The following is a 20372-nucleotide window of genomic DNA, read 5'->3' as shown; positions in this document are numbered from 1 at the left end:
GAAGCTTCCAAGCAACGCTAAACTGTGCCTTCTCCAATCGCTAAGCACTAGGGCCGCCAAGGCGTGGGTGGGCTTAGGGGCGGGCCAGAGTGGAGAGTAGGCGGGGCGTGAGTACTGCTCTGCTTGGCCCTCTTGGCTCCCAGCGCCACTCTTGATCCCTGCCTCCTCCGCCGCCTCAGTCTAGCACGCCTCTGAGCAGGCCGCAGTTCCCTGATTTGTGATTCCTGGGCTCAAAGCTCTGCGGCTACTGCATTTCTGGGTGTCCCTGCTCCTGAGAGATGACGCTCAAGTCGAGCGAAGGCGAGGGAGGGAACAGCATGCGCACCGCACTCTCGGACCTCTACCTGGAGCACTTACTACAGAAGCGCAACCGACCTGAGGTTAGTGGGACCCCTGGGATCTTCAGGATTCGGGTTGGGTCTAGGCTCCAGGCCATCTGCTGCTGGATTTTTCCTATCCATGGCCTTGTTCCCAAGCACTCTGTCCCGGGACGGCCAGATCATGGGTGTCCTGCCCCCAGGGTGAGGCCTTAGCATTGGGCCCGGTTCTGCTGAGATCTGGGTGTGGTGGATAGTTGCCTGGAGCAGCCTTCCTAGGTGAAAATCCAGAGAGGCTGGCCAGGACTAAATGCATACTTGAGGTCAAAGAAAACTTGCTCATGGATGGAAGTCAAGTAGCAGACTTAAAGAAGAAAAATAAGACGTTAAGGAACACATCCAATAGTAGATCTGCCTGGTTGGTGTTGAGTGCTTGTGTTCAGATTCACAGACGTGGTTGTGAAAACCAACTTTGTGCTCTACAAAGCTCACTCATATCCCTCTTCATTTCATTTCAGCAGGTCTCCTTGTGCTACGCTGTAAACTAGGGTAGCCTTCATATTCCAGTGTTAGACAGTAAATAGTTATTAATCTTCTGTGGCACAGAGGCCTCCAGAGGTGGTTGTGATTATATTCTGTGTAACATATCTCCCCCACCCCATTTAGTAGCTTATAATGCTGAACCACCTACTGACCTTGCTCCCTCTACTCTCTATTCCCTTTTCCTGGGAGATTTATGGTGCTGCTTGTGATACAGTGAAGATGGCTTTGTGATAGGAAGGTACAGCTATTAAACAACATACATTACTTACACAAAACGTTCAAAGATGATACTAGATGAAACTGAGGAAAATAAATCCCAAAACCCTTGTAGGATGGTAGGTATTATGTGTTTTGATCACTTTTTTTTAGATAAAGGGAAAAAGAAAAACTGAATAATTGGTAAGAAAAAAACCCATATTATGACAGTTGTATTCTGGTTCCCCAATTCTGGAGCTCTGTTTCCTTTTTCCCTACCTCTGGTGTCATTTCCCCTCCCCAAGCCAATTTTGGAAGTATGGTTATTTAATCTTGCCTTTCTATGATCCACACCCAAAGTCCTCTTTTAGCAACACTGACAGAGCAATTCACTGCTTAGGGGAAGAAACTGTGCACCAACTAAATGTCAGCAAATTTTATCTCTCCTGCTGGTAAGTAGGAGGACATTGGGCTTTTTTTGTTTATCTGTTTGTTTCTTGTTTTGAGACACGGTCTCACTCTAGCTCAGGCTAGCTTGTAGCTTACTCTATTGCCCCAACTGGCCTTGAATTCCTTGCAGTTCTCCTGAGTTTATAGACACTATAGGCATGGGCCAACATGTCAGACTTCAAGACATTTTTAGTGTCACAACTAGATGTATTTATTTTTACAGAAAGAAATTATCAGACCTCCCCCAAAGTGTCATGACTGCTGAAGGAAACATCTATTCCTGATGTTCTAGTTCAGTGTCTTATTTAAGGTGAAGAAGATTAACAGACTATACTAGGTACTGAGAAAACTAAAATAATTTGAAAATGGTACTTTATTTTGTTTAGTTTAAATTCTCTGAAAACACAAACTTTGAATGGAAATATCCTCTTCAAGTGAAACAACCAGACCTAAGAAGGAACTCTTTCTCTGGTAGACTGATAATGAGGAGCAGACTCACTGACCATGCTCCCTACTGACTCAACCAAGACTTGTTTTCTGCTATTGTACATGGAATGTATATCATTGAACCTTAGTATCTCTGCACAGGCTGTTCTGTTTTGCCTCTAGTCCTGTTTGCCCCTTAAATTTTGGATTCTACGAAGTGCAGGCTTCAGCAATGCTGGGCACTCAACAGTGCTTCATAGCCCCCTACACCTCCTTCAGAGGAAACATCTGCAGCACAGTTCAAAGGGCAGAGACAGCTTCTCAAAGGAAGTTGAAATAAAAAAAAATAGATTGAAAAAAGTTTGCAGTGGTAGGGGTAATGGGGGTGAATAGAGCAGGGGCAACTACAGTTAACTTTCTCATTTAAACCAATTGGCTTCAGAACAAAGTGACAGTGAACTACTGAGCACAGGAATGAACAAACATTTGTTCAGCCTACTGTTAGGCTCATTGCCAACTGCTTCCACATGGTGAAATTAGAATGCCCAGTCCAAGGAAATAAATGACTAAATACAGAAGAGCCTGGGAGCTCCTTACTACCACCTGCCAGCCTTCTGTAGCCCCCTGACTAAACCACAAGTGCCCACTCTTCACGTGGACATCCGTTTCACTCTGTGAGTAAGAAAAACTACAACAAAAAGTTATAAAAGCCCTGAGAAAACCATCAATTCCCCAAGGAAGTATAGAGATTAGAACTATTTAACTATAAGTGATAAGAACTGAAGCAACAGGAAGGCTCAAGAATCAGGATTTTTTCTGGCAGGTATTGTCTTAAAATCATACATTAACTAGAGCTTTGTTTGTCAGGCACTAAATACGTCTACCAATCCAAAGGCCACATGTTTAAAGGTCTTTGGCTGATCTTCTTTATCTGCCTAATACACTCTGGACATATACACAGGCTTCTTCCAACTGAAACTAAAGCAGCTCCATTTTACCTCAAACACCAGACTGTGTTTCCAAATATTTGGCTCTTGGTTCCTGAATAGCCACTTGACCAATGTTGGGACTGTGTATAAAACATCATTAAGTTAAACCATTCTCTTTTTATTATATGTGTTTTTTTTTTTTTAAGACATGGTCTCACCATGTAGCCTTGGCTGGCCTGGAATTAACTACATAGACCAAGATAACTTCAAATTCAAAGAGATCTGCCTGTCTCTGCCTCCAGAGTGCTAGGATTGAAAGCATGCCTTTAATCTTACCATGCCTGGCAGTTTTTGTTGTTTGTTCTGTTTTGGTTTTAAATGGGGTCCCACTGTATAGCCTAGGCTGGGCTCAAGCTCTTGGCAGACCTACTTGTCTCAGCCTTCTGAGAATTGAGATTACAAGTTTGTACAACCAGGACTAGCTAACTAAATTAAATTCTTATCTCTATTTTGTGATCAGTATTTGAAGGCAAAATTAGGGCTTTGAAACCATTTTCACTAAAATAATTTATAAGCCTTAGACTCCAGAATTATTAAAATATGAGCACAGAATTGAGAGTTCAAGAAGACAACATGAAACCAGGCCTTGTTCCTTCCAGACATTATTTGTATGTTCTAAGAAAATGTGAATACATTCATTTTTCACTATTTATGGTGAAGCTAGCATAATTGTCTTCAAATTCTTTTATTTTCCACATAAACAGATGGCTTCAAAATTACCTCAGAGCTTCCTTGTCATGGCTACATGCATGTCTTCCCATGCAGTGACTGTAGTGTCATTGAATTGTTTGTGGTAGATTACCTGGGAATTGTGTGAAGTTCTGTGTTGCCAGGTATTCTAAGTTATTTTTCAAATTAAAACCCCTTTTCAACATTTTTGTTACAACATAAATGCCATGTGATAGTGTCATGTGAGTTTTGGGACATTTTAGCTGCTAAACAAGACAGTTTCTCAATACTTCCTCATCTGGAAATTACACAGTAAGTGACACTATGTCAGTCCTCATTGGTTTTTGTTGTTGTTGTTGTTGTTTTGTTAGAAAGGAAACAGTAAATTAAGAGGTCTTTGTGGAAAGCATACCTGCACTTCTCTCCTTAAGTTTCTAGGCCAGATCTCCTTGTCTGTCATCTGTCCATCCTTTCATGCCCATGGGCAGGCATTCCTACTCAAGATTCTTCTTTTCCCCAGAAAAATGAATTGGCAAAATATATTTTTCACAGCTCTGTTTATTGAGAAGACCTTCTAAATCTCCCCAGTGTCCCTGTGTGTGGATAGTATATAGCTGCTCTCCATTTTCACTTTGTACCCAAATACCAAGCTTATACTAGTTTTTCCTCCTCTGACTTGCTGTGAGGTTTTGATTTATTATTTTATGCACAAACATTCGTGGGTAAGAAAGGCAAGATGTCTTCATATTATTCTCAAATAATCCAAACTTTTTGAGTTTTATGATATTAAAAAGCAATACTGGTTGGTGGTGGCACACATCTTTACTCCCAGCACTCAGGAAACAGAGGTAAACAGATCTCTGAGTTGAAGGCCAGCCTGGTCTACACAGTGAGAGTGAGTTCCAGGACAGCCAGGGTTGCGCAAAGAAACCCTGTCTCAAAAAGAAAACCAAACTAAACAAACAACACACAAAAGAAAAACAAACAAGCAAAAAAAAAGCAATATTACAAGATCTATACAAGATTGAGCCCATCAGTATTTCTTCATGGATATATGATACCCTCAATCTAGGTCTATTGACCCAGTGGGGTGTTGTAGTTAATAATAAGTTGCCCTTGCTCCAATCAATGACCTTCTGTCTCAGTGGAGAGACCCCAAGTTTATGTGCTTATCTGCAGGTATAAGAGTTCTAATTCTAGACTCAATGGCTTGCCTTTTTATTCTTTAAAAAAAACTTATGTGTGCTGTATGTTTACATGCATTACAAATGTGTGCAATCATGCACTAACGTAGGACATGTGTCCTATCACTTTCCATCTTATTTTCTTGAGGCAGGGTCTCTCACTGAACCTAGAGCTAAACTGGTGGCCAGTAAGCACTGCTGATCCTCTTGCCTTTGCCCCAGATACTGATGGAATTATAGTTGGCCATACTGGGCTTTTTATATGAGTGTTTGGGATTTAAATTCAGATATTTGTGCTTGGGCAGCAAACAGTCTTACCTACTGAGCCAGCTCCCTTTTCATTCTCCCACTTTAAAAAAATATTTATTTCTAGTTTATGGGTTTAGATGTTTTCACTTGTGGCCAAAAAAAGGGCATCAGATGCTTTAGAACTGGAGTTACAGGTGGTTGTGAGCCATCATGTGGGTTCTGGGTTCTCTGCAAGAGCAACAAACACTCTTAACCACTGAGAATCTCTCTCCAGATTGTAATGGCATTCTTCACCAATATAATTTGGAAAAATTCAAACTTGAAAATATACAAAATACATAAAATAAAAATATACAAAACTTTCTATCATTTGGCTTCTATAATTGACATATTGCTTTGTTTGCCTTAACACATATGTACCTAAAACCATTCATCTATCCACTTAGAATACTTCACCCCAAAGAACTTCAGTGTGTATTTTACTGCCTAGAGTTCAATATTTTTTATGGTTACTTTTTAATGTAAAATTTACATACATTAAAAAGACAAAAATCTTGAATATACTATTTTACACAATTCTCTCATGACAGTACTTTCCCCTGAAGACAACTACTATTTACACCAGTTTTGTTTGTTCTAAAATCTCACATAAATTTTATCATGTTGTACATATTCTTTTTAATAGCACTTCCTTTATTCAACAGGTTTCTGAATTCAATCCTATTATTTTGTAGTTTGAGCTCTTGAGTGCATGGACAACTGGCTTGTGTATTGTCCTGGGTTTCAACACCTTTGTTGTTTCCTTTTTTGTGGACTATTGAGAACATAATGCTGCTAGGTATATCTGTATACAAGCTTCTGTGTGGACAAATGTTTTCATTCATCTTGGATAAACCCTTAAAAGTAGGATTACTGGACCATAGAGTAGTTGGGTATTTTATTTCAGACCTTCTAGTAGACATATATAGTCATTCTGTTGTTTTGGGTATTTATTTATTTTTTGAGATAGGGTCTCCTGTGTAGACCTGGCTAGCTGGAACTCTCTGTGTAGCTGAGGCTTGTCTTGAACCTGTAGCAGCCTCCTTGTCTCTGCCTCTTGAGTGCTGGTATAATAGGCATATATTACCACTCTTGGCATATGTGGTTCTGATTTAATCTATACTTCCTTGCTTGGTTACTGTGATGTAGACCACTTTTTCATGTGCTTATATGTAGTCATATATCTTTTCTAATGAGTAATCTGTTCAAATCTTTTGTCTTTGCATTGAACTTTTATCATCTTGTTATTCAGTATATTCTGGATACAAGTCCTTTGTTAAATTGCAGACTTTTATTCTCAGGCCTTACCATGCCTTTCCAGTTTTTTGTTTGTTGAGATGAGGTAAGTAAGGTGTCACTGTGTTGTCCAGCTTAATCTCAAATTCCTGGGTTGACTCTAGCCATTATCCTGCCTCAGGCTCCTAAGTTGAGGGAGTACCGTGCTTATCTTTTATTCATCTGCTTTTGTTTGTTTTTGTTTTGAGACAGGGTCTTATTTTGTAGATGTCCTTAAACTATGTAGTACAAGCTGGAGCCAAACCCCTCTGCCCCACCAAATGCCGAGATTGTAGGCATCTACTACTAAGCTCTGCTTGTTCATGTTTGTGGTTCTATTTGGACAAAAGAGGGCATTTTTTATTCAGGGTTTTTCTCTGCAGTCCAGGCTAGCCTTGAGCTCATGATTGTCTAGCCTCTGCTTCTATATGTATTTTTTTATGTTTGGTAAAAATCAATCCTTTTATTTCACGGTTATTTATCTCTGTGTCTTTTCTGCTAACATTTTACACAACTCATTGGAATCTTTTGGTGAGCATGTTTCTTAAATTTTTAGGGCATTTATCTTTTCAGATTTTACTTTATAGATAGATGATTTTATATTATGTATTTTAAACTATTTTGACTACTCAGGGTATTGAAGGTATTTTTTTCTTCTCAGAATTTATCTGCTTTACCTTTTACATTTGTATCTGGAACCCATCTGTAACTGAGTTTTGTATGTAAACTGAAGCATGAGTCAGATTAAAATCCATTTTTCTGTATCTTTTCTTGATTGACCTTAAACTGCTTATCATGCCAAGAAAGAGAGTAACTAAGTTTTGAACTGTCTAAAGTGCCTGTCACTGTATGGTTGTTTTGCCTGCATTTTTGTCTGGTTACAACATGCATGCCTGTGTCAGCAAAGGTAAGAAGAAGACATCAGATCTCTTGGAACTGAAGTTACAGACAGTTGTGAGCTGCCATGTGAGTGCTGAAAATTGAACCCAAGTGCTCACAAAAAACAGCCAATGCTGTTAACCACTGAGCTATCTCTTAATCCCTCAGAATATTTTTAATAAGAATCATTTCTTTATCTGCAATGAACTTATAAGATGTGTATATTAAATTGAATAAATGTTTACAAACAGCTTCACATGGACTCAAATGAGAGTAGATGTCAACCTTATAAAGGAACTGGATTTTCAGCTGGGCAGTGGTGGCACTTGGGAGACAGAGGCAGGTGGATTTCTGTGTTTGAGGCCAACCTGGTCTACAAAGTGAGTTCCAGGACAGCCAGAGCTACACAGAGAAACCCTGTCTCGAAAAACCAACCAAACAAACAAAAAAGTAACCACATCAAAAGAACTGGATTTTCACAGCGTTTTGGATTCTAATTACAGATTGTTGATTGACTATGGGGTTTTACTGCATATTTTATCCATTAATCTGTTTTTATTTGACAGACTTCATTGAACCAGTCAGATGTTGCTACTGAGGACATGTACACCAATGGGTCCACTGCTCCAGGTAGCCCTGCCCATGCCAAAGGGCAGGAGGCACGGAGAGTTCGTCTCATACAATTTGAGAAGATCACAGAAGAGCCCATGGTAATCTCTTGTCTTCATCACTTACACTCTACTGATGAAGTCATTGGGCCATAAGAATATATATGCCAAAGGCCACTCATGGAATTGTACAAACTGTCAACTTCACTGCTGTGTTTCTTTGCCCCCATTTAAAGCTCCTTTCAGAATAAGCTTTCTGCTTTTTCTACTTAAGAACTGTCCGTGATATAGATGGAAATGATTTTCTTTGCAAAATTTCCTTAAGATGCTTTAAAGATGTCCTCAGAAAGGGCTTAAAACAAAGTTTACTTTTTCATTGCCTTTATTCCAGGGAATTACCTTGAAGCTGAATGAAAAACAGTCATGTACTGTGGCCAGAATTCTCCATGGTGGCATGATTCATAGACAAGGTACTCTGGCAGGGAGGGGAGGTTCTAAGTCTAATTTTACCCTGGGATTAATTATTTACTCTCTGTTCAGTGGTTTGGGACAAGAAGCTTATAGTCCTCAAAACTGATAGCATTTTCATGAGAGTGCCAAGAGATTCTTTGGCTTAAAAATTGACTCTTTAAACCAGGCATGGAGGTGCATTCCCTAATCCCAACACTCAGGAGTCAGAGGTAGGCAGATCTCTGAGTTTGAGGCCAGCCTAGCCTACAAAGCTAGTTCCAGGACAGCCAGGGCTACACAGAGAAACCATGTCTCAAAAAACCAAACCAAACATACAAACAAGCAAAACCACCTGACTCTAGAAAACTGCATGTAAGATCTTAGTATGAATTCTGAACCCTCCCCCACCACACACACACACACACACACACACACACACACACACACACACACACACTCCCTGAGATAGGATTTCTCTGTTGAGACCAGGCTGGCCTCAAACTCACAGAGATCTGCCTGTCTCTGCATCCTAAGTGCTAGGATTAAAGTCATACACCAGCACTGCCCAGCTCCTCTGCACTTTCTTATATATACTTTCCTTAATTAGTGAATCATTACTACATGTTCCCATTACATAAGACAGATGTATAACAGTAAAGAAAGCTTTATCTTTACCCTCCTGAAGCTAACAGCTTAAATGAGAAAACCCAATTTAAATAGGCATAATTAATTATTGTATTTCCCTAATGTTAAAGTGCTAACAATTTTCAGATATATCATTTACTCAAATATAATTTAGGGAGCAATGAGAGAATAGAATAATAAAATATAATGTTTTCAGCAGCTGGTGATAACCTATATGGTATTAGAAACCAGAAACTATTCCAATGTTGGGGTTATGGCTACTCCAGTGAGCCTCTTTCCTCCTTAGGTCCTACCCTTTTATGTTTAACTTTTTTTTCATCCAAGGTAACATGACATGAATTTGGTAACCATCCTTCACATAGAATTTTAACATTGACTAACCATCTAAGAATACGTGTTTAACAAAGAAACATTGAACTCACTGATTAATGGGGAATACTGAGATCTTTTTCCTGACTTTGTTATTTTTTTTTTTGGTTTTTTGAGACAGGGTTTCTCTGTATAGCCTTGGCTGTCCTGGAACTCACTCTGTAGTCCAGGCTGGCCTCGAACTCAGAAATCCGCCTGCCTCTGCCTCCCAAGTGCTGGGATTAAAGGCGTGCGCTACCACTGGCCGGCTGACTTTGTTATTCTTTATAGTGTGTACATGTGTCCAAGTCTCCTGTGGTTGGCAGCTATTCTAATTCCAGGAATTCAAGGATGAGATGCTTTTACACAGCTTTTGGATGAGTGAAATTAAAAAGGATGAGGCAGTATCGAACTGTGCTAGATAGATTCAGAACCAAATTTGTTTTTATCTCTCCTGGTTGAATACTTCTAATATCTGAATTTTATTTATTTTATAAAATGTTTTAAATTGTAGTTTTGGTTATGTGAGCTATGCTAACAGCTCTTGTTTGAATTATTCTTTTGTGCATTGAGTTTTTTGTTTGTTTGTTTAATGGCAGGCTCCCTTCATGTTGGAGATGAGATCCTAGAAATCAATGGTACAAATGTGACTAATCACTCAGTAGATCAGCTGCAGAAGGCAATGGTAGGTATTCTTTGCACCAGACAATTATTATCTTTTATGTTCATGAAGAGTATATAGGCACTGATGTCACTGTATCTTATTTCGTATTTCATGCAAAAGCATGGTTATCTTATTAAGAGAGTGGTTATCACTTCTGATCCTCTGATATTCTGTCTAAGAAATGATATGTCTCTGCTTTCATTTAGTAAAACTGCAAAGCAGTGCCAGTAACTTGAGAGCATCAATCTCATTAAATGACAAGAATATTGCCCCGGATATCTGGAGATTGTGGTGTATATTGGCATTTCCAAATCCCTGATTTACTTTATTCCTGCTCTATGGCTTTGAGCAGGTGGATTAACTTCTCTCAACCTGTAGTCTCAGAATTCATTATGTGCAGCATTGTGCTTGGTGTTTGTGCTGACTCTCCTGTTTGCCCCTCCTGATACTTTGCCATCTTTCTTAACTTATCTTATGTCTCAGTAGGCTGATTTTCAGCAAGCAGTTAGTAAAGGTATTTATGTCCTTACTCTTACTTGCCAGACCTGCTCCTGTAGGTACCATTTTCACACAGGTGTGATCATCATCAAAAGATCCAACAAGGGAAAGAATACCTGTGTGAATGTGTCCTTCATGAAACTTTTCAAACTCCCTTTCTGAATGTGCTTCCTAATTATTACTGGGTTTTCCAGTAATACCATAGTTAGTACCAGGAGTGATGTCAAAAAATCGGCTCCTAAAGTGAGCCTCTGACATTGGGCTAGTTGCAAATGAGTATAAGCTAAAAAGATAGTACATCAGAAAAGAGCTAATAATTCTAGGGAAATCTAAATTTCATTTTAAAAAACAAAAACAAATAAGAAACTGGGGAAAAGAAACAAAAAACTACTGACCAACTTTTTAAAAATCTGTGCAGTTATTACTGCACAATCCATCATAGCCAGGCTATGGAGTCAGTGGTCCAATGGACTAAAAATATGTGGTATATACACACTATGGAATGCTGTCCTGTCTTATACAAGAAGGAAATCCCATTATTTGTACAACATGGGTGCATCAGGAAGACATTATATAAATAAGCTAGACATAGAAAGATGGTCATCACATAAACTCTTATATACATAGAATCCAGAAAGGCAAATCTGTAGAAGTAGAGAGTGGAATGGTGCTGATCAGGGGCTAGGGATAGGTGGGCATCATGGAGAGATGTATAATAACTATGGATTATGTTCTTGAAAGATGTTAAGAGAGTATATCTTGAGTATTGTCACAACAAAAATAAGTAGTGAGGTAATACATGTTAATTAACTGTTTAGTCATTATATGATATGTACATAATTTGAAAATATTTGTATGTAATAATTAGGTATATTTTTATTACTTAAATTGCAAGAAAAAAGAGAGAGGATGATCAGCCGTAGTTATGGTAACAAAATTACAAAATAAATCATTGAGCTGAATGCAATATAGCTCATGCCTGTAATACAAGTTCTTAGGAGGACAATAACAAGTTAAACTTGTTTTTTTCCCCATTTTTTATTGGATATTTTATTTATACTTCAGATGCCATCCCCTTTCCCCATTCCCCTCCTTAGAAAATCCCTATCCCATGCCTCCTTTTCCTTTTTGCACTTATACATTTTTTAAAAAATGTTAGTCAAAGACTTTATAAGTTTGGTATTGCTCAATCAGAGGTGTAACCCACTGCCCAACCTAGATATATCAACTATACAAGTTAAACTTGTAACTACTTCCAGTTGTGGTGAGATTTGGGAGCCTGAGGCAGAAGGATCATAGTTTAAGGCCAACCTCAGCTATATAGAAAAAACAAAACCAAAAGAAACATGTGACTATAAATATTTGCAATGTTCTCATTGGGGTGGAGAAAGATATGGATATATTTGTGTTCATTTTAGGGACTTCTAGGGACCTTTTGGGGACCAAGATCAGAAGAGGAGAAAGTCATAAGCTATTGCTTTATTATTTTTGTGTCTTCAGTTATGCTGATGTAGGAAGCACATGAAAATCTCATGGTTCAGGAGGTAATATCTGAACAAATCTTAAACTATAAATATGGTTCTGTAGTAAAAACCCTGACTTTATAAAACCCTATATCCCCCAGGTTAGTTTTCTTTACAGTCTTATTTTTCTTTTCTTTTTTAATAGAAGGAAACCAAAGGAATGATCTCATTAAAAGTAATTCCTAATCAGCAGAGTCGTCTTCCTGCACTACAGGTATATAGTGCCATTTTCTCTGTTGTGCTGTAGGCTAAAATTCTTTCTGCTCCTTGTTATTTCTTCCCTTATTTGTTTGAGCTATATTTGTGCTCCTTAATGTTATTACCACAGATAACCAGTATTTGAGTTTTCTTTCTGTTGCAGTGATAAAACATTCTGACTTAAAACAACCTGGGAGGAGAGCGTTTATTTTAGCTTATACTTCCAGATCAGTATTAAATTCTGGTATAATTTCTTCTAGTCATTTTTTCCTGTGATAAACATTTTTTTTAATTTTGACCATTCTAAGTATTTTGCTTATTAATTATTTTGTTTATTAATGTTCTTATTTCACATAATGTTAGCAGGATTCCCAAGGGCATTAGATATTCTTCTGCAAATTGGAATTTCACGTTATGTGGTAATATACTTAGCAGATATTTATCACAAATAAATAAAAATATCTTAGGAAATCAATTGTTTTCAATACTTTGCTCTTATAAATAATGTTGTGATAAACATGCTTAACCAAATAAGCATGATTTATGTAAGATAAATACATAGTTTGGTAGAAGGTAGGGCAAAGAATGTCAGCATTTGAAGATGATGGACATATTCATATTGCTAGACTGTCCTCTAGAGAAAGGTTTATCAACTTTACCATATTTTTGAGAGTATCTTGTCAAGGAAACATCCATTTCAGATGTATGGTAGCAGCTTTCTACTCTAAGATGGAAAACTCAGATTCAATAGCAACATGGTGACCCAGAAAGGCATTTCATAAGAAATGCCTTGTTAAAAGGATCAGTTTTGATTCTTCAGCAAACACAACAGTGCGTACTTAAGAACACTTGAACAATCCAGCTGCACATGTGTGGGTGAATGCCTACGATTTTTGCCCCATTCTTGCTCATTTCCCATTTCTTTATAGTGGGACTTTTTGTGTACATGCTCTAATGTTAGTGTTTTTCCTGAGGTCCTTTTTTACCTTCTTTTACAGATGTTCATGAGAGCACAGTTTGACTACGATCCTCAAAAGGACAATCTTATCCCTTGCAAGGAGGCAGGACTGAAGTTTATTACTGGAGACATTATCCAGATAATCAACAAAGATGATAGCAATTGGTGGCAGGGGCGGGTGGAGGGCTCCTCCAAAGAGTCTGCAGGATTGATCCCTTCTCCTGAGCTACAGGAATGGTGAGCATGTTTGTGCTGGTGGAAAGCAGCTGTAGTAAAGCTAAGCTAATTGCTTAGCTTCAGAAATCTGCTGTCTTGTGTATATTTTCCATATCTCTTAAACATATGTTCTAGTTTTCTTTACATAAGAGATGAGGAAGGGTTCACAGGAGTTGATATGGTTCATTGAAAGGCCATTTGTTTCAGGGAAAGGAGCCTTTTATTGGCCTGTTTCCTTAAACACTCTTACTAGTTACAGAGTCCTCTTTCCTGTTTCCTGTATCCCTTCAATCACTCAGTACTGTTTCTTAAAAAACTTATGAAAACAGTTACATTTTAAGTATGTATCCTTTATGCAGATTCTTGTCCTCCAGTCAGATTGCTGAATTAGTACAAGGCTGCTGCACATGACCATAGAGTGGTAGAAAAATCCATATTCACTGTTGATCTCCTTGTAGAAAATAACATCACAACCTCAAAAAGTGTTTGTTCCTGTCCCAGACCTATTTCTTTTATATTTTTTGAGATTGTAATATAATTACATCATTTCTCCCTTCCCTTTCTTCCTTCTAAATTCCTCATATATCCTTCTTTGTTCTCTTCAAAATTCATGGCCTCTTTTTTCATTAGCAGTTGAATATATACATATATATTCTTAATATACAAATTCCTAAATATGTAAGTACAACCTACTTAGTTGTTTATCCAATGCCAAATGGTGAGCCCTGCAAACATATATACAGACCTTTAGTTTGAAGTTAGAGTTCTGCTTGATCTCATTTCCAATTATTGTAAATAGCACCTAACCACAGAATGTGTTTTGTATAAATAAATGTTTACCATTAGAACAACAGAAGAAATACAGTGCACAACTGGAAGATGTTGGTCAAAACCTGGAGCATGCTGCTTGTAATTTCTGGGTCATTTTTAGAGCTAACCCCTGGTGAAGAACATAGTAAGATCAGGAAAGTCAGATAGCTGAGAAAGACTCAAGAGAGCACAAAGTGAAACAGGTTTATTAATGAGGCATAAAATTAATTTAGTAGACTACAACATGTATTTTTTTAAGTGAGGGTCAGGTATTGTGGCTCAGGCCTATAATTCAGAGTGCTCAGAAGGCTGAGGCAAGTTCAAAGCCACTGCGGCTACATAGTAAGACCCTGACTAAAAACAAAAGATGATTCATAGAAACATCAGTCTAGATTACACAGTAACAGATGGTATTGTTATTGAAGCTATTGTTTCAGTCATATATGTGATTCTGTGTGCTTTATTTATAGATTAGGGTTGTTGTAGATAATATATTTCTTATGATGAACTGAGTATCAGCCCAATTTTCCAGGTCTCACCTCAAAGGTGGAAGAATGGTCAGCTACACTAAGAGGGAGGGGAATTGCTTTTTCCTCCTGAAAACATTTGCACTACCAGGTGCCTGGGTGAGCACATAAAATTATAAAGAAGAAAGGAAGGGAAGTGGGTGAGACCATCTCTGCCTGAAAAATTCTAGAGTCAAGGAAGTGGGTCAGTCTCAAAACTTAACTACAGAAAATAAAGGAGGTAGCCTAATTTGTCATAGGTTTTTGCACTGAGGACCTACTGACTTTTAGTCATCTGTTCTTCACAGGAGAGTGGCAAGTGTGGCTCAATCTGCTCCAAGTGAAGCTCCAAGTTGCAGTCCCTTTGGGAAGAAGAAGAAATATAAAGACAAGTACCTGGCTAAGCACAGTTCCAGTAAGTTTTCTGTGTCCCCTTCCTCCAGAGTCCAAGTAGCATTAGTGTTTATCCACCTCTTTAACCAAAAGGAAAGAGATGAGGTTGCAGTATGTAGTGGGATGTATAATATATAGAAAATGTGTCATTTCTTTTGGCTTTCTCTTACTCACTAAAGAGGCAATGCCAGTGCATGTGCAGGAAAGCTAGTGGTCTGTCCACACCTACTCATCACCTCACCTCTCAAGTAACCAACTGATCAAGTCTTCCAGACTTTTCTCCATAGTTATCTTTATTCTGCTGATCACCAACTTCAGTATCTACAGAGGACTGGTTCCAGTACCCAGTAGTTATCAAAATCAACAGATGCTCAACACTCTCAAATAAAAGGGTATAGAACTTATATAGGACTTATTTATATCCTCCTGTGCAAATTTTAAACAAAGCAGAACTGCATAGTGAGACCCTTACTGAAAAAGAAAATCTTGATTTTTCTAATACAGTGAAAATGCTGTATAAATAATTGTACTATATTGTTTAGGAAATAATGAAAGAGAAAGTCTATATATGTTTAATATAGATGCAAAATTTTTCAAATATTTCAATTTGTGGTTTATTGAATCTGAGGATACAGGCCTCATGAATATGGAGGGCTGAATTTCAAGTGGGTTGCTGATAATAAATGAATGCTAATTATAATTTATTCAGTGTTTCCATCCTGTTGGAAGCATTCAGAGATAATGACAGATGCATGAACAAATCAAAGAACCTGAAGCTACCACAGCCAAGGCATTTATGAAGGAGTAGAGGAGTGTCTGCCTAAGAGACCCTTTCTATCTTGAATGGTTGGGTCAATATTGGTTTTGTTCTCTAAAATAAGGGATATTAGAAGGATTACAGTGATGATGTTGATATTATTGAACTCTAAAAGTGCCTATGAGACACCCAAGTTAAATGATCTAGAAAGATGAAATCTGTTGGAGATAGAGAACCCTTACAATACCGAGACTGGAAGAGACTGAAAATGTCAGGTCAGAGGGATACAGAGAAGAACAGAGTTATAAAAAAGCTTATAAAATCAGAATCCTAAGGACTGGCCTACAGAGCCATGTAAAAAGTTCAGATGGGGGATGCTGAGAAAATCAAATCATAGACTAAAGGGAGTACATGCATCTGTAATACAGAATGAGCCTGCTCTCACATCCTGTTCTTCAGTTTGTTAACCGCACCTCCTCTAGCTGCTACACCAATTGTGCTAGCATATTCAATTAGCAAAACTTTCTTTATTCCTTGTTAAGTTTGGATTCCACTTATTTTTTCCCCAAACATAAATAGGCATGAAATTGAGCTGGAGTTTGGTGTGCCCAGTCTCACTGCATAAAGTCTAGCTCCTGCAGTTTGTTTCTTACCCAACACTCTAGATAGTTCATTCAGAATTAAAATGGGGTCATGTCAGTCCTTTCCTCAGAATTTTCATAGGAAATACTTTCTGCTTTACTTTATTATGTATCACTCTTCATCACATAGAAATATCTAACATCCCTCCCAGTGACGTCCCCTCTGATTCATGTCCATGGTCTCTCTCCCTGAATTTTATTTACTTTTTGTAGTCAGTGCTAGGATTGTAGGATTCTGATTTTATATGCTGGATCGGGTCAGCTCCTTAACCCCAGCCAGTGCTTTATCACCCCACCTCTGAAAATTAATATGGTTTGATTTTGTCTCTAGTTTTTGACCAGTTGGATGTTGTTTCCTATGAGGAAGTTGTACGGCTCCCTGCATTCAAGAGGAAGACCCTGGTGTTGATTGGTATCTTTTCACTGCCCCTCACCAATTTGCTAATTCAAGAGCACAATTCTGTCTTTACTTCCAATCCCGTGTTGTGTCCACCTGTCTTCGGGAAAGGAAGTGAGGAAGATATGGAGTATGGTCTCTTAGATACTTCACATAAAGAACTTTTGGATCCTACAAGTAATCTATCTGGATCCAGTTCATATTACAAGTTTTTCTACTGTTTTAGCACATAATTCTTTTGTATTAGGCTTGCTCTTTGTTTACCTGTTTGGATGGCTTAGAAAATAAAAAGAAAACGTCCCAGTAGCTAATTGCCCTGTAGAAATAGCAATTATGTTCAACATCTTAACTCCTAGGCCTTAGAAAGACTTCTCCTCACTCAAATGGATACAAAAGAATTAAAGCTATTTGGTGGCCCTAAATCTTGACAATTCTAAGGACTCAGTTGCAGCCTTGTTATAGCACCAAACTATTTTTATCTACTAGCTGCTTTGAACACTGGGATAAAAAAATCCATCTCCCCACCAGTGTTTCTGAATGAAACTGATGGAAGCCTTTCTTTATCCTCACACAGGAGCCAGTGGAGTGGGTCGTAGCCACATTAAGAATGCTCTGCTCAGTCAGAATCCAGAGAAGTTTGTATATCCTGCCCCATGTAAGTATTTCTTAGGTGCTTTGGGTCATTATTCCTAAGGGGCAGGTAGAAATGTCCTGTTACAAAATTTAGAATTGGTGTTTTTCTGAAATGTCACATGGTCTTGTTTTATTTCAAAAGTTTAATCATGAAAACTGAAAATTTGGGGGGCTGGAGATATAACTGTCAGTAAACTTCTTGGAAAGTATGAGGTCCTGATTTCAGTCTTGGAATCCACATTGAAGAGCCAACAAAAAAAAGAGGGAGGGAGGGACACACACACACACACACACATACACACACACACACAAAACACTAAATATATTTGGAAATGTAATATGTACTTATAGGGCTGAGGAGATGGCTGCTAATCCTGACAACATGAATCCCCAGAACCCACATGGTAATAGAACTGACTCCCACAGGTTGACCTCTGACTTTCATATACACATCATAGCATAAGCATACACACACACACACACACACACACACACACACACACACACACACACACACCCTTTACCTTTCCAGGTTTTTCAATGTGCAAGTTGAGGGGAAGGAGTCATTTTACAGACAAGTGGCTGCTGAGGAAGGTAAAGGAGATGGTTCATCATAGGATAAAAAGAGGCTAGGTATATATAATTTATCTCTGCACTAGAATGTTACCCTAACATTTTAACTTTTTAAAAGAATTATTACTCAGTATTATGCAGTATGTGTGCTCATGTGACAGCCTGTGTGTCTGTGTGTACACTCATTTCACAGTATGTGTATGGAGGTCAGAATACAATTTATAGGAGTCACTTCTTTCCTTCCACCGAGTGGTTCCAGGTTCTCAGGTTATGAGCCTTCTGTGGCAAATGCTGAGAAATTGCTAGCCCCAACATTTTAACTTTTTTAACAAAATGTTTATACCAAACCATTGTGTTCTTTCCTTGTCATAAAAACAAAACAGTGCTGGAGAGATGAGTAGGTGGGGATATTGTATCTGTACTACCTTCCAGCATCAACCATTCAGTTCATGAGAAAGATAGTTTCCATATAGACCAAGAGCCCATCAAGGATTTGAGTTCTTATACATAGATACAACACGGCCACCAAAGAAGAGTGAAGAAGATGGGAAGGAGTATCACTTCATCTCAACAGAGGAGATGACAAAGAACATCTCTGCCAATGAGTTCTTGGAGTTTGGCAGCTATCAGGGCAACATGTTTGGCACCAAATTTGAAACAGTACACCAGATTCATAAGCAGGACAAGATTGCCATCCTTGACATTGAGCCCCAGGTGAGTAGGCATAAAAGGCAAGGAGCAATGGTTTCAGCCATATAATGAGGAAAGTGGGTGATAAAAAGTAGAGCTCCTAGAAATGTTCTAGGAGCTCAGGCTTGCTTCCTAAAGTTTTAGTGGGGTCAGCATGATACAATCAAATTGGTATTGAATACTTATTAGAAGGAATACAACAGACAACTGGGTTGTTTCTCCTTATTCTTCTCTTTTCCTAGACCCTGAAGACTGTTCGGACAGCTGAGCTTTCACCTTTCATTGTGTTCATTGCACCTACTGACCAGGGCGCTCAGGTGGGAAAGAGGTCATGGGTGGAGGTTTTTGCCAAGTCCAAGACAAAGGGCATGAATATTATTCAAGAGATAGGTTATTAAAGAATTCAAGTCTAGTCATAGTCCTGAATGATATAGTTCTAATGGCTGAGATGGACAGTTAAATCCTGATTCTGATGTGATACAGACTCATGTGAAACAAGCAGAGGGAGCTGTGAAGGACAGAGGTAGTATTAGATCCACCACAGGATGCAGTGTGGCTACTGTGGGAAAGATAACATTTACTATAAAGGATTGCTTCTTACTCTTGAGTCACAATCCCAGCAATTGAGAGGTGAAAGGACAGTCTGGAGTTCAAAGGCAGTTGAGCAAATAAGATTGCATATGAAATCTATCTGTATCCTTAGCTCATGTTTCCATTGAGTTAGTGACTTCTAAGACCTCCTTATCCTTGAATTACAGCTCTTAGTATCTACTAAGTGGATGATGCTAGTGAAGCCTGTGCTAGGTAATTAGGGTTAGTTTAGCATTCTTTAGTATAGTGGTTGTCAACCCCTTTAGTATCCAGTGTTCTTAATCCAGCAAATGCCAGGACCACCACCATGGAAAAAAATAGATGGGGAACCAGTTAATGTAACCAATACTTATTTAAAATTTCCTTTCGATGCTGTGACTTGGAACTGCTGCTTCATCTATGTTTTTCTCTGCAGACTGAAGCCCTGCAACAGCTGCAGAAGGACTCTGAGGCCATCCGTTGTCAGTATGCTCATTACTTTGACCTCTCTTTGGTGAATAATAGTGTTGATGAAACTCTTAAGAAACTGCAAGAAGCCTTTGACAGGGCTTGCAGTTCTCCACAGTGGGTGCCTGTCTCCTGGGTTTACTAAGCTTACAGCAGCCTTCCCAAACATTTAGAACGCCATCACCTTTGCTTAAGCCAAAAGGGTTGCTTCCCCCTCCTGAAGCCTGAGCTCCTTCACTTTCAACTATTGAAACTTTCAAACAGTTCTGCAAATAGAATGTATGCTGTAGGGAAACCTTCCAAAGCAATAAAAATGCTGCTGTGTTAAGCTACCAGTGACCTTGTAACTCCATTCCTATCTGAACCACAATTGCCTAAAGAGCCAAGTGTTTTCTTAAACCTTCTAAGCAACATAAGATCTCTGGGATTGCATTCTCTATAGGTCTGTAAGGGCTGGTGTTCACAATGCATAAAGTTGTTTGTCTTCTCTAGGAATAAGCCATGGTGGGCACACTTTGGTTAAAAACAAGTTACAAAAGCAGGGGTTGCGTTGGGCACTCCATACCTACCTATATCCCAGGCTTAGACGTCTGCTGTATTTCCCTTAAAAC

General features: G+C 38.6%; 1 protein-coding gene across 1 annotated transcript; it reads left to right on the top strand.

The window, feature by feature from the left end:
* Window positions 1-20096, top strand: Mpp1 (MAGUK p55 scaffold protein 1). The gene is made up of 12 exons (XM_034486412.2): window positions 1-380; window positions 7782-7925; window positions 8215-8293; window positions 9866-9951; window positions 12097-12165; window positions 13148-13344; window positions 14948-15054; window positions 16762-16842; window positions 17402-17482; window positions 18545-18747; window positions 18966-19040; window positions 19730-20096. The coding sequence occupies exons 1-12, from the start codon at window positions 279-281 to the stop codon at window positions 19904-19906; spliced, it is 1401 nt and encodes a 466-aa protein (XP_034342303.1). The 5' UTR covers window positions 1-278; the 3' UTR covers window positions 19907-20096.
* Window positions 20097-20372: the final 276 nt, after the last annotated feature.

Source organism: Arvicanthis niloticus, chromosome X, assembly GCF_011762505.2.
Source record: "Arvicanthis niloticus isolate mArvNil1 chromosome X, mArvNil1.pat.X, whole genome shotgun sequence".
Lineage (NCBI taxonomy): Eukaryota > Metazoa > Chordata > Mammalia > Rodentia > Muridae > Arvicanthis > Arvicanthis niloticus.
Note: the sequence above shows the minus strand (reverse complement) of the source record. Positions and strands in the feature narration are given on the sequence as shown.

Bases quoted from the DNA above. Each gene is read 5' to 3' on its own strand.
- Mpp1 (XM_034486412.2), top strand. From the start codon at position 279: ATGACGCTCAAGTCGAGCGAAGGCGAGGGAGGGAACAGCATGCGCACC. The intron at 9,952-12,096 runs GTAGGTATTCTT...CTTTTTTAATAG, and splicing joins ATCAGCTGCAGAAGGCAATG to AAGGAAACCAAAGGAATGAT. The intron at 16,843-17,401 runs GTATCTTTTCAC...ATCCTCACACAG, and splicing joins GAAGACCCTGGTGTTGATTG to GAGCCAGTGGAGTGGGTCGT.